Source organism: Lagenorhynchus albirostris, chromosome 3 (genome assembly GCF_949774975.1).
Source record: "Lagenorhynchus albirostris chromosome 3, mLagAlb1.1, whole genome shotgun sequence".
NCBI classification, from domain to species: Eukaryota; Metazoa; Chordata; class Mammalia; order Artiodactyla; family Delphinidae; genus Lagenorhynchus; species Lagenorhynchus albirostris.
In genome coordinates this window covers 137,349,545-137,364,479 of record NC_083097.1, presented here as the reverse complement: position 1 = coordinate 137,364,479, position 14,935 = coordinate 137,349,545, and the positions used below count along the sequence as shown (strand labels likewise).

The 14,935-nt window shown below is 36.6% G+C and overlaps 1 protein-coding gene across 3 annotated transcripts in view; it reads left to right on the top strand.

Annotated features, from left to right (window-relative positions):
- Window positions 1–14,935, top strand: part of GABRB2 (gamma-aminobutyric acid type A receptor subunit beta2) — a 293,005-nt gene that overhangs the window by 236,569 nt on the left and 41,501 nt on the right. For 2 of the 3 annotated variants that reach the window (XM_060146526.1, XM_060146527.1), the window contains exons 6-8: window positions 240–377; window positions 1,985–2,137; window positions 5,803–6,047. In XM_060146526.1, the coding sequence (XP_060002509.1) occupies window positions 240–377; window positions 1,985–2,137; window positions 5,803–6,047 (536 nt within the window). Of the gene's footprint in view, window positions 1–239; window positions 378–1,984; window positions 2,138–5,802; window positions 6,048–10,216; window positions 10,331–14,935 lie in introns of all 3 variants that reach the window. The other variant, XM_060146525.1, reaches the window with a different exon arrangement.

Below are 14,935 nucleotides of genomic sequence, written 5' to 3'. Positions count from 1 at the left end.
TAATTTCTCTAAGCCTTTGTTGCCTCATGTGAGCCTAATTATACTTCCCCAATGGGATTATTGTGAGGATTAAAGATAGTAATATACTTAAGGTGCTTGGCGTGATACCTAACACATAATAACCTTTAGCTGTAGCTATTATCGTTTATACAGTTCATTTCCTAAACAGTTATTTTTTTCTATTTTGTTTGTCTTTTTTGTGTGTATCTGTATATGTGTTTGTGTGTTTCCTTTTACAGATGGATATACAACTGATGACATTGAGTTTTACTGGCGTGGGGATGATAATGCAGTAACAGGAGTAACCAAGATTGAACTTCCACAGTTCTCTATTGTAGATTATAAACTTATCACCAAGAAGGTTGTTTTTTCCACAGGTTTGTATCAGGGCAAATAGTTAAGAGAAAAGGGGCTTTATTGTATTTTGCCAAAAGGGTTCACTTATATCGGGATCAGGTCCCGGGGAAGGATGGGGACTCTGGAAGACTTAGATCTGCTGCAAATGCTCAGTTCCCCAGCAAGCCCATTTGGAACCCATCCATTTACTTTCAAGAAGGCACCCCCAGCAAAGCAAATGTCTCTCATGTACTATCATAATTCCTTGAAACATACTGAGGACAGCCAGATCATAGTTCACTCAAGTCTGACCACAGTGAAATTCTCTAAACACAGTAGGGTGGGAGGACTTCACATTTTTCTCAAAGGGTAGGACTTTCTTTACGTAGCCTTACCTACTGTTTTGGAGCTAAAATCTTTTCCAGATGTTGAGATTATCCTGATACATTTACGATTCTTATTCTTCCAGTATTGAGGTCAGACTTGTTTTCATCAGCACAGATTTTTAACAAAAAAGCCCAGGAATGCAGTAATTTGCTCCATACTCATTAAAAGAAAAATAAGTCCACAGGAATATCCCTCTTTTTATTTTTCTTATTGAAATGAATTCCCAAGCACAGAAATAGCTAATACAGTAACTGTAGATTTTGAATTGTCTGCTAAGGACTCAGGCACTTCTTGTCCCTGAAAACTACTTCAAGCAAGAATACAAAATAGCCTCCAGCTTTGCAAAAGGAACAACAGAAACTTTTCTTAGGTTTGAGGTTCTTTGAACCCCCGAGACACTATAGAAATGAGTTTCTACTTAAAATATTTTTACTTTAATATTAATATACTTGCTTCAGTCCAAGAGGGCTAGACAAGGCTTTCAGTTAGTAAGAATATCCCCACACACACACACACACACACACACACCCCATTTGTCAATGTGACTCTTTTAGGTTATAAGACTGTATTCTGTTACATATCTCATTTAAAATGTAATTCCCCAGGTCCACACCATCAAAAGACCCAGCTTCAAGAATCTGATCCTTAGTTATATCTCCCACAAACATTGCTCAGGAAAAGTGACTCTCCACCTTTTGGTGGGTCAGGAATCCTTTTAAAACTTTGATGGAAGCAATGAAATTAGAAAAATTACTGCATACACATGAAAACCTTCACAAAATTTCAGGGATTTGCTGCACTAACTGCAGCCTTGCCACTGATCCTCGCCTTAAAATGCATCCTGGGGCTTGTGAAGAGATTTCTTTCCCTATAATCAGAGTGTGCAGCCTTATTCTTATATACATAAATGTACAGGATGGACTTGCTGAGAAACAGTTAAAGGGAGAACCAAGGGACTGTCTCAAATTGTCTTGTCATCACAGTTGCAGAGAATGAGAACCTTTGATTCAGTGTAGGAGGCTGAGGAGGGAAGAGCTGGAATTCTTTCAATTACTGATGAGTGTGGAATATATTTAACACTGAGTAAGTCCTGCTAATTAAAAGCCCTGTTTTCTCAGACCACTTTTGCAGAAGAAAGTGCCCTTCACCAGGAGCTAAAATTGAGTTTAGGAAAGATATACAAACTGTTTATGGGCCTTTAAAGAAAAGTATCCTATAAATATTGATTGATAACGATGATGTTTTAAAATTGTCTTTCTAGGTTCCTATCCCAGGTTGTCCCTCAGCTTTAAGCTTAAGAGAAACATTGGTTACTTTATCCTGCAAACATACATGCCATCTATCTTGATCACTATCCTCTCCTGGGTCTCCTTCTGGATTAATTACGATGCTTCAGCTGCAAGAGTGGCATTAGGTAGGCATCAATCTGACTGCTTGTGGAGTGTGCCTGTGTGTGCGCGTGAGTGCACGTGCACTTTCCTTACCCTCGAATTTGCGATGCGTGACGAGACCGGACTGCGCACATTATAAGAATTTGGCTATGAGACGTTGGGTGATCTGATTCAGCGTTAAATCAGTTAAACACAAATTAAAACTCTTTCATGTCAAAATTAGTTAACTATGTAGCTGTCGGTAATGAAATTAGTCCCATCAGCTTGATATTTTTATTGAAGCATAGTTCATGTAATATTGCTAGATAATTGTTGTTTTTATCTGTGTTTCCTTACCTGGGAAGAGCTCTCTTCCATCTTTTTTTTTATTATTATTACTCTGAACAAGAAACAAAGAAATGAAATGTGCAACTAATCAATGAGCAGAAAATTCTGAAGTCCTAACTAAGATTTTGGTATAGCATGGCAGAGGGCAGGAGACAACAAAGTAAGAATATTGGGAAATCATCCATGGCATCACTTATCTTATGCATGACGTTTTTCCATCATAACACCAGAGGAAGAGAATAAATTGTATTTCGTGAACATTTTTATGTTGCTAACTCCAGTTATAGTAAATTTATGACCTTTTATGCAGTCTTTATTATTCTGAGTTCTGACTAATCCCTTTAAATTTTGAGTTAAGTGCTTCACCAGTATATCTCAATTAAATCATTAATTCCTTAGCAAAGTCATTATTCATACAACAAAAATTTTTTGAGCACCTGCTATGTGTCAAACATACTGGGCACTGGAGATAAAGCCACTGTCCTTCTGGAAGTTATGTTCTAGCAATAAAAGGTAAAAAAGTAAATTTATTTTGCATTTAACATGCAAATTATATAATATGGTAAACCTGTAGAGTGGAAATAAGCAAGGTAAGGGGGTGGGTATACTAGGGGTACAGTTTAGAACAATCAGGGTAGACTTCATTGATTGCCAATGGATAAAGACTTGAAGAAGATCGAGTCACATAAATGTCTGGATGAGAATATTCCAGCTTGATGAACAGGCCCTCAGGTAGAAACATGCCGAGTAAGTGAGCAAGGTGGCCTGTAAGGCAGATGCAGAGTGAGTTCAGGAGTAGAGATAATGTCAGGGAGAGGGGACTAAAAGATGATGAAATGGTCCAGGGGCCATAATAAAAGTTTTGCTTTTATTCTGAGTGAAATTAGAGCAACACTGAGCAAAGAACTGACATGATTTCAGATACAAAGGGATAACTTTGGCTGCTGTGTTGAGATTAGATTGTGGTGGTTCAGGGATGGAAGGAGAATTAATTACCTCCTGGACTGAGTCAAGTCCCCTGTGATATATTCTCTTAAAATACTGTAGACCAACCTTGGAGACCAGCCACAGTTATAATTTATATTTATTTGGTTTGTGATGTTCATTTTCTTCATGGTACTGAAGATACCTTGGAGGAAGGTCCATATCTAATTTTGCTTCCATTATATTTGTAGTGTCTCACACAGTGAATGGTATCCAGTAAATAGCTGCTGAATAAAGTAATGAATGGAATTTGTAAATATCCTGTTATTCCAAAATGAAAATCTGTTATCAATTTGATGCCTATTACAGGAATGATACATAAGTTATTTACTTTTTGAAAGAAAATTGTCAAATGTCTTTTATGTGAGCAGTTTATTACTAGGTCAGAAACACCTTAACATGAGATTTAGATAAATAGTAAAATCAGTGTTGTCTGTTTTATAATATACATGTAATATTCATGTCATCCAAGATAAGCTCTAGATGAAATAATGAAAAGTAAAATTGGAAAATGTGTCAAAATGACTAACATAGAAAAGATGTGAGAACTATAAAATACCTAGATCTAAAGTATAACCATATTTTTTTGGCCATGCTCAGAATTGGATGCTCAAATTTATTTTTTCTGTATCTGTTTCATGAGCATATAGAAAAGCAAGGCAAAAATCATGATCTTATTAGAGAGAAAAAATTAAATCAGAAAACATATGTTCCTAAAAAATAGAATTGAAAATTAACTTTTGGTCTGTGTTATCGGGTAGTGTTTAAGGGCACAGGTTTCTGAGTCAGAGACACCCCAGTTCAAATTTTGACTCTGCAACTTCCCATCTGTGTGATCTTGACCTCAGAGCTCTGTTTTCACATCACTCTTTTCCTACAAAGCTGGACCTTACCAAACTCAGGACTCTGGACTCCCACTGCTTTTACCCAGCATATCTCTGTCTATCCCTCCAATTACAGCTTTGGGGAAACTACTCCCCACTGTTGGAGATGTTCCCTCAGCTGGACTAGTGGTAATAACCTGACATAGTGTGGCGTTTCCCATAGAGTCTTGTAATACTTCTATATTATTTATCTGTGCATTATGTGCCTACATTCCCAACCCAGAAACACGAAGGCTAGACAGCTGCTTCTCTGTTACTCTCCACCTCTAGTTTCCATGTTTTTTGCAATCATTGTTCATATCATCTGTTTAATGCATTCATTGAGTTCAGTACTTTTACAGTGATTTTAATTTATTTCCCCTTCATCACTTACTTATTCTGAAAAACTCTCAGCTGGTATTCTGCTTCCTGTCTTGCATGCTTACCCTCATGATCGTCCTAAACACAGTTTGTCCCTGATACCTCCCTACTGGAAGCTGGTCAGTGGCCTCACATTGCCTTCAATTTTAAGTTCAAGTTCTGCATTAGGCACTGTGTATGTAACTTTCCATTATGCAGCCCTTAATCTCCACTTTCCTCATCATTCTTCCCATCATATCCTATAATGTACCCACATTGAGTTTCTTGAGATTCTTTTGATGGACTGTGTACTTTCACCCCCACAAAGGCCCCCTTTAAAAAAACTCTCTCGGGCTTCCCTGGTGGCACAGTGGTTAAGAATCTGCCTGCCAGTGAAGGGGACACGGGTTCGAGCCCTGGTCCGGGAAGATCCCACAAGCCCGTGCACCACAATTACTGATCCTGTGCTCTAGAGCCCGGGAGGCACAACTACTGAAGCCCGTGCGCCTAGAGCCCGTGCTCCGCAACAAGAGAAGCCACCACAATGAGAAGCCCGCACACGGCAACAGAGAAGCACCTGCTCGCCACAATTAGAGAAAGCCTGTGCATAGCAACAAAGACCGAACACAGCAAAAAATAATAAATAAGTAAATTTATTTTAAAAATAAATAAATAAATAAACTCTCTCCACCACCAATGCCCTTAGGTCTACTATCACTTTTGACCTCCAGGTTTTGTTTGCCTGGGTAACTCCGACTCATTCTTCAGGACTCAGCTCCGAAGTCTATATTTCCTGATCTCTTCCCTGCCACATCATGGGCTAAACTAGGATCTTCTCCATATTCTCAACTTTCACCTTACACAGATGTCTTTCATAGCATTTAATTCACATCTCTAGCCCCCCACTAGATACATAACTATAAATATAAAAATGTAATTAAAGGAAATGCCCCCCAAATGATTAATGTTTGCTATAAATTAATGATTTATACATATTGCCAGGGCCTATCACAGGGCTGCTATATAATAAGTGCCTGGTATATATTTTGCAGTATCTATAAACAAGTAAAAAAAATACAGTTAAACTTTCCAGCTATGATGAAAGCAGAAAGGAAATACAAACACTATTACTCTAACTGTCTCATTTTTTACAGGAATTACAACTGTGCTAACAATGACCACTATCAATACCCACCTCCGGGAAACTCTCCCTAAAATCCCTTATGTGAAGGCCATTGACATGTACCTGATGGGGTGCTTTGTCTTTGTTTTCATGGCCCTTCTGGAATATGCTTTGGTCAACTACATCTTTTTTGGGAGGGGACCTCAACGCCAAAAGAAAGCAGCTGAAAAGGCTGCCAGTGCCAACAATGAGAAGATGCGTCTGGATGTCAACAAGGTAAGTTCAAAGGGCAAAGCCCTCCTTGCTTCTTAAACTCATAGAAGAATGCCTGCAATATAGGTTCATGGCCTTGTTAACAATTGAGAAAACCAAAGCCCAGGGAAGAGATAATTAGTGTTGGAGGCACAATTAGGGCCCAAATTTACGGTACAACATTTACATGCCCTTTACCTTAACACTAGGGTGGCCCAAACCATAGTCATCTGAGAACCACCTTTGTGACTTTTTCCATATATGAGTATAATATGTACTTTATTTACTTTATGTTTATTTAAATTTACTCACTTTATTTAAATTTATTTTTAAAAAGGAAATTTCATATCACTTAAATCAGTATTACCTGCTGGAAGATAATCTTAAGTATAAATAAAAATCATTTGAGTACAGGAGGCTACCATGTTGCTTAAGTCAGGCATAGCCAAAGAAAAATTCCTACACAGTTGTAAATCTAATTTATTCTTGAAGGCAATGGTTCTCAAGTTTGGGTGCTCAATTAAATGACTAGGAAAGCATTAAAAAATACTGAAGCCTGGGTTTCATCCCCAGAAATGCTGATTTGATTGTTCCTGGGGTATGCCTGGGCATCATAATTTTTTTTAATTCTCCAAATATTATTCTTATTTGTATTCAAGATTTAGAATCTCAATTTTGAGGCTTTCGACAATAGTTCCAATAGATCTAGCCATCTTTACTCCCAAAATGTGACTTCACCTGGCTTCCTGTTATATAACTTTCGGCACTGAACAGAATATTTACATATGCATTTTCCCATAGTGCAAATTTAGGCGCTTCAAAATAGACAAAAAAAACAAGGACTTATTTTAATATCTGCCATAAATAGCGTTTATAAAGTAGTGCATGATGTTGGATTTGGTAAATAGTTCATAGTGATGGAACTAAGAAAATAGTAATACTTTTAAGCTATCTGGGATTGTTAACCATCCAATAATTATTGCATTTACGTTTTAATCTTTCTAACTTCAATTTAATTCCAAGGGTGGCCCACCATAAATAATCTCTGCCATTGAGTTTTATTTGGAGCAAACCCAATGAAAGCTTCTGACTCACTGATACTTTCCATATATCCATAGGTCTGATATTCGATTTTGGACTATTCTCTAATCAAAAGCACTCCTTTCCCAGGAGATGATATTCATAATGATGCAAATTTTAAGTATGGCCCTTATAAGCCAGTGAACCACAGGGTCTAGGAAGTTGTCAATCTCTTTTCAGTGCTCCGGGTTTCACTTATTGGAATCTGTTAATAGATTCCAAGGTAGCATTATGACTCTCTCGGGCTGTCAAATGGAGAATGCTTTTTAAACCCATTTTACGATTTTCCTGATAGAGTACCTTTAGTAAAGAAAATGAACAAATAAAACAATCTCCTAGGACAGCAGTTTGAAATGAGTCTCAATAAATTGCCTAAAGCAAAGCTGGCTTAACATCTGATCTCTCTTCACTTTCACCTACCCTATTTTTTCATACCAATTTGCATTTACATAATAAATTTAAGTACCAGAGAGTGGCAGTTTTGTAGCAGACTGAACCTGGAGAGCTTCAGGTAGTTTTAAACTCCATGTACTGAGATGGAGGTAGGGAATGGTTCACTGGGCAGGTACCCCATAGTGATGCAAAACCCATCCATCCTCTTGGCTGAAGTTGGATCCACAATTCAGAGCATAGAATGAGAGAATAAAAAAGATACCAGAATTCTTCTAATACAGTGGTTCTCAAATCTCAGGCCATTTTGCCACCACGCCCCCCCCGCCCCCGTCAGAGAATCATTGACAATGTCTGTAGATGTTTTGGATTATCAAAACCAGGAGGAGGGGATTGCCACTGGTATCTAGTGGGTAGAGGCCAGCCGTGCTGCTAAACATCCTACAGTGCATTGGACGGCCTCCCCATAACAATTATCCAGCCCAAAACGTCAGTACTGCTGAGGTTAAAAAACTCTATGCTAGTCCAATCCTCTGGTTTCAAACTTGAGAAAAATGTAAGATACGTGTCCTATTCTTAAAACTCTTTAGCACAAGTGGAGTCTCTTCTTTCTTTGATCAGTGTGCAATAACATCATGGTATCAGGAGTTATCATTTAGCACAGTAGTTCTGAACAGGTATTTTAGAGTCAGTCAGGTTTGGTATTTACCCTCTATTTAGTAGTTGTGTGATAATAGGGGGGAAAAAAGTCTCTCTGACCCTTTAGTTTCCTCATCTGTAAAATGGAGTTAATTCCTCTCATAAGTTATGAAGTTATGATAAAATGTAGAAAATAGCATAGTCCCCAGTATATGATAAGCACTAGGTAAGTGATAAATATTAACAAAATATTATAAATGATAAACATTATTACTTTTCAAAATAAAATTTACAGTCTCCAGACCTATTGGCGATACTTGCTTGTGCGTTCTACATGCTCTAGTATGTAGGATGCAGTCCTATCCCTAAAAAAGTATTACCTACAGAGGAATGTTTCACTTTGGAAATTTTAAAGTCAAAGCAACGAAATCATTTTTCAACAGGTATTAGCTGTAAAATCGATAGCAAGCCAACTATAAACTTTATCAATTATTTCTTAGGCCAGAATACTTACAGCCATGTTGATTAGATTTTTTAAAGGTAGCCATCTAACATTCCAGGCTCCCCTTTTTTTTTTTTTTTTTTTAAACACAGCATGAAGGGTTAGAGGAGACCCACAGAGGGCTCTGATTGCACAATGCTTTCTTTTGTGTCGGCATCATGAATAATGTCACTCTATTTCTTATCAAGAATGTTCCTTCTTTTTAACTGTAATTCTACAGTTTTTTTTTTTAAAGATCAGGCACATATAATCAACTAAGTATTGTTGGATGCTCCGGAGCAATCAGTCACTAGGAGAGGGATTGACTTTTTCTGGTTCCATTGATGGTTTCCTAGAGACAGAAGCAGCATGTCATATGGTCTAAAGTGATTTTTAAACTCTTCTCTGTCCTGAGGGCAGGAGGGATGAAAATGGGAAGCCTAGCCAGGTGGGAGCCCACTGTCACTCAAAGGCATGCTTCCACATTTTTCTAATCTCTTCCCTGTATGAAGTTTCCTGTAAATTCTTATTTTAACAAGAGTTATCTGCAGCTCTTAAAACAATTCTTAGTCTGGCGTTTAACTGATGGAAAAACTAAGGCTCTGAAAGAAAGTTAACTATCCAAGGTTGCATAGCAAAGTTAACAAGATTTCTGAGATGATCTAGGTTTTCTAGTCGTTATCCAGTGTACATTCCTCTGTGCAAGCAAGTGAAAAAATAATATAAAATTTAAAAACTGATTACAGATTAGTCTATATATTCAGTTCACATCACCTAAAAAAACCCGTCTGTCTACACGAGTCCGTAGCTGACAAGCCTTGTTACTTTCACAGTTGTCTCCATGCGACAAATTAAATTGTTAACTACTAAGATTTTTAAAAATAAACCTCAAAACAGTAAGAGTTCTACTGAATATTTTTCTTCAGTGTTTTCAGGAGTAGCTAAAAAACTACAGTCTTTTTTTCTAGTGTTAGGAAAGCTCTCCTGTTATACCTTGCATTCTTCTATTGTGTGTGTGTGTGTGTGTTTCCTTATAGGATTTTCTCTTGATCAATTTTCCCACTCTTCTTGTTCATGCCTTCAAGTTTTCAGCTCTCCCTTTTTTTCTTTTAAGCTTTATGTTGTTTTCTTGTTTATTTTTCTGCCAATAACTAGGTGCATATATATTTGAGACTTTAGTTACTTCTGTCTTTTCACCACCTTGATTCTTGCATATCTGAAATGCCTCCAATAGCCTTACTGTATCGAGAGACCCACAACCACCAGTTTTCCCAATAAAGCTGCACTGAAAAGATCTACTGGGGGGGCATCCTTTATTCTGCATTCATGGGTGTTGGAGTTTCTGTGTTGTCTTTATCCATTACACCTAAATTTTTGGTTAAGCAGAGCACTAAGATCTTTTAAATTTATTTATTTCTAGTGCTTGAAACTAGATTTTGTAAGTGATACATTAAAAAGAACTATTTAGAAGTTCTAGTCTCTGTTAGCATCGGTCTTTCTAGAGACCAGTAGCATTTATCTATAGCCAATTTACTTTAACCACCAATTCTAATCTAGTGGCATCAGTCGACTTAATTAGCACATTCTCTACTTTGTCTTCCAGATTTTTTATAAAGATATTAAACAAAATGGGACCCAATATCGATCCTTGTGGGACCCAACTGGAAACCTCTCCCCAACTAGACGGACTACCAATTACGATTTCTCTCTGTATACGGTTAGATAGCCAGTTTTTAATCCATTTATTTGTATTTCTGTTGGAGCCAATATGTTTAGCTGTTCCCTTTAAATTAATGTATGGCGTTTTTGCGGATAACCTATGGACTTGTATCCTGAGACGTGGGGATACGTTAAATGTTTTCATGAGACCATAATGGGGTTTTCCTGGGTTTGTTTTTTTTAAATGTAGTTATGATGAACCTAAGCTTCAGTGTTCCACTCATACATTATTGTTGTGCTAAAGAAAGAAAACAAGCGGATCGTATTTTGAGACTTCTTGTCATTTGTATTGAGAGTATAGAGTATCATTATATACTCTGGCATTTCTTAGTTTTCTTGTTGTGTTTCTTTGGGTTGGTGGAATAGGTGGAGAATTATACAGTCCTTCCGTAGGTTGGCTTAGAATTCAGGAACCTATATTTTCTGCCCTAGATCATTCACTTGTGTGTGAGAATGTTATGTTTGCATCAAGTCCTTGTTCCTTTATTGTTATTTATATTTTAGAAATAAGTATTATCTCAGCAGGCCCAGTTTGTTATAATGATAGATAAGAGGCAATAATTGAGATTGTTTCTTGACAATGCTCTTGACTTAAATGAACTCCGAAGAAAGCCCATTGGGGGCTAAAACTTAGAGTTCAGTTTCTGAATCCTCATGTGTTTACATTTCTTAATTGGCAAATTGTCATTCACATTACCCGCCAAACTGGAGGAGGAAGATGGTGATCGTCACCATTCCACATTATCATCTACTGCCTACCTCTCATTTGTTTTCGTTCTGTTTCTTGGTGAGGCAGTGAATGATACTGAACGCTGTGAATCTTTCCTATGAGGACTTGATGCCAGAGAAGCTGTCATTATTATACCTTGAAGTGTCATGTTCTACCTTAGTTTTGTGGCTCTGACCCCAAATTCCTTGATTCCTCATTGTTATTACCTTTGGGGTGGGAAACAGTTATGGTTAACCTCTTAAATTGCTAGTTGGTTTTACTATTTTAAGTTGTTCTTTTAACTTCATTACTTGTTGTGTTATACGTAGCATGAGTCTGATAAATGATATTAGGTAGATTCCAGGAGAAGAGGTGTTTGAAATTTTGTTACTCACTATTTTAGTCCCAATCCCCTACTATGTCTGTTCTCTCAGGCTATCTCATTTGTGATGTTGCTGCGGTTCTTGTTTTTAACTGAAGCCACTATTGTTGAAATGGAAGTAGACTGATTTGATTGGGCAGTATTCTGGGTAGAATGCTAATCATTTAGAAGAAAATATGTCTGACAGTTGGAGTTCGGGTTTATGATGAAAATGGTTGAAAAATAATGTCTTTTCCAAAATCAAAATCAGAGTATACTGCATGATTGGTCTATGACTGGGTAAAAGTTACATGAAAATTCAGGAAAATCCTCAGATTATGAGAATATTTGAAAGAAAATTTGCCTCTGTTGTTCTTGTCAGCCGATGGATTGAAAGTTAATGATACTCTCCGATGCCATGATTTGGACCCTCATTTGTCAAGAACTCTTTCTCTCTATTTCATAAAACATTATGTTAAAGAGAATGGTTTACATTGAAATATGAATCTTAATGTCATCTGCCTTTATACTTTTCTTTGTTGGGTGTGTCTTTACTCTGTCTTTTTAATTCTCTTTTAAGTTCGTATCTAGAGTATGAAATATTCAAAAGTTTGAATGATGAGCTGTTAAACCTGTAACCTGCAAAAGCATTGAAATGTATTTGACAATCCTCAGAGGCAATAGAATGCACTGGGATGATGGTAGCTGTTAGAATCAGACTGAACTGGGTTCACCTTCAGGCATGGTCTTCTATGAGCTGTGTAACATTACACATGTTTAACTTTTCCATCCTTCAAGTTCCTCAGCTGAAAATTGAAACAATAAAATTTTGCTTCATGGAGCTACTGAGAGGATTAAATGAGATAATTTGTTAAGGGCCTTATACAGTACCAGACATAGAGCACTCCATAAATTGTTGCTATTATTCTGGAGATGGTAGCAGTGTGTATCTTTCTCAATTTTTCTTTTTTTATCTCTATTACTGTTTTATGATTGTAAAACTAATTTATGGTCAGTCTTTTAAAAAAAATGTGCAAAGGCAATGAAAACCACCTGTACTCCACACCCAGATATAATCATTGTTAGCATTGTCCTTTTTTCACACTTAATGACATACTTTTATACAAATAATTATGCTCTACTATTGTGTGTATGCTATTTTCTACTTACGTTTTTTGTGTCTTTAAACATCAGTATAAGTATACATCATTTCTAATAACTACAAAATATTTTATTGAATGTATATACCATAATCTATATAACAAACACCTATTGTTAGACATTTACATTATTTTAAGTGTTTTTTTGTTCTGTTTTGGTTTTTTTGCGGTACGCGGGCCTCTCACTGTTGTGGCCTCTCCTGTTGCGGAGCACAGGCTCCAGACACGCAGGCTCAGTGGCCATGGCTCACGGGCCCAGCCGCTCCGCGGCATGTGGGATCTTCCCAGACCGGGGCACGAACCCGTGTCCCCTGCATCGGCAGGTGGATTCTCAACCACTGCGCCACCAGGGAAGCCCCTCTAAGTGGTTTTTGATTATAAACAACTAAAATAAGTACCCCATTGCTGACATGTTTACACACCATTGATTCCTAATATATTTCTTAAAGTGAAATTTCTGAGTCAAAAAGTATATGCTTTAAAATGGTGATACATATTGCCAAATTGTTCCCTAGAAAAGTTCTACTATAGTTTACATACCTACTATGAGAGTGTGCCAGTACACACACACACACACACACACACACACACACACACACACACACACACACACACACACACACACACACACACACACACATACATATCACCCAGCCCTTAAAATGATGAAGAAACAGAAAACTGATGTCTAACTGCTTTCTGTTGTGAAAGTGTTAGAGAAATGGAGATAAGAATCCAAAAACCCAGGTGCAGTTTTTCTCTTCTCTGTCCAAAAGCCGTAAAGGATAAAATGGCAATGGAAAAGCAAAACAAAAACAACACCCAACTAAAACTGAAGCTCTGCAGAGAGACAGAAATGCATAAGGAGGGCCAATGTTAGTGCAAGCAAAATCCAGAAGAATCTATCCAAGCTATATTTGAGCAAATAGGAAAACTCTATTGAAAGGTCTGCCTATAAATGAAGCATCTAAACAAAGAATCAGCATGGCAGCTGTGCAGGAAAACTACCAAATGACATTGTCTCTCCCTGCTCTCGTTCTCTCTCTCTCTCTCACTCGTTCGTAGGGAGAGAGAGAGGAACTCAGCACGCAAAAGACAGATAATGACCCGTTAATGGAAAAAATATTTCAGGATATATTAAAAACTTTCATTAGAAAAGTGTTTTTCTTGCAAAAATTGAAAGAGAATATGAAACAAAAGATCAAGGAAGAACAATTTTCATAGACACTAATAACTGCATCTAAAATAGTTAAGAAAGAAAATCAATATGGCAAAATATCAAGGCAGTAACACAAAGTTCAGGCTGTAGAAAATCATGCCAAATACAGAAAAAAAGAGATGTACAGTTAAAAACCACTTAGAGAAAACATAATATACAGGATAGGTACAGCAGAGCAAACATGCAGAGCCATAATGTTGGTGAAATATAGAATGGAACAAAAAGCAAATAGAAAAAATATTTAAATCTGACATCAATAGCTAATTATAATAATGATAATGATAAATACTTCTTGAATGCCATGTATATGCTTAAACACTCTATATATATTATCTCATAACATTAGTCATTATTACCCTGTGTTGTAGCAGTTATAATTTTATAAATGATGAACAGAGACCCAGAACGTGTAATTAATTTTCTTAAGGTTGAACAGCTAAAAAAATGGTTGAACAGAAAATATGACTAGAGGATACACTCTAACTACTCTGCTGTACATTGTGTGTTTATACATACCTGTAAGGAAATTAATCAGTAAGCCAAAAGGATATACTGGGTTCTAAGATTAAAATTATATAATACCATTGCCACCTTATTATATTCTTCTAACATTATTAAACTTCCAGTCAGAAAAAGTGACCAACAGGTAAGGAAAAAAAAATCTCAAACTACTCCACGGCAATATTAAATTTTATAAGACAATGGAAAAATATTACAGGGTTCTGAGGGGGAAAAATATAACCTAAGAATATTATTGATACTATTTTAATGCAAAAGAAAGACAATCTATCCTCAATATGCAAAATCTAAGGGAATGTAGCATCCATGCGTCCTTATTCAAAGAAAAATATTATAGCTTAGAATAAAGAAAAATCTAGCCCCCAACAAAAGAGAGTCAAAGTAAGAACTTTAGAACAGAAAACGTCAGTATATGCTAGCATGTAGAGCTAAAGATAACATGTAGAACTAAAACTATACAACTCCAGAAATTAAAGTTGTAGAATAAAAGATAATTGAAATAGTTTTAAATATTAGATACTAAAGATATATAAAAATAAATCAGAATGGTATTGTTGATGAGGGAGAAGTATTTGTTTTCTCATTCACAGCAAGGACTCAATAATTACCTTTTATTCTTGAGTTTATAAATCAAG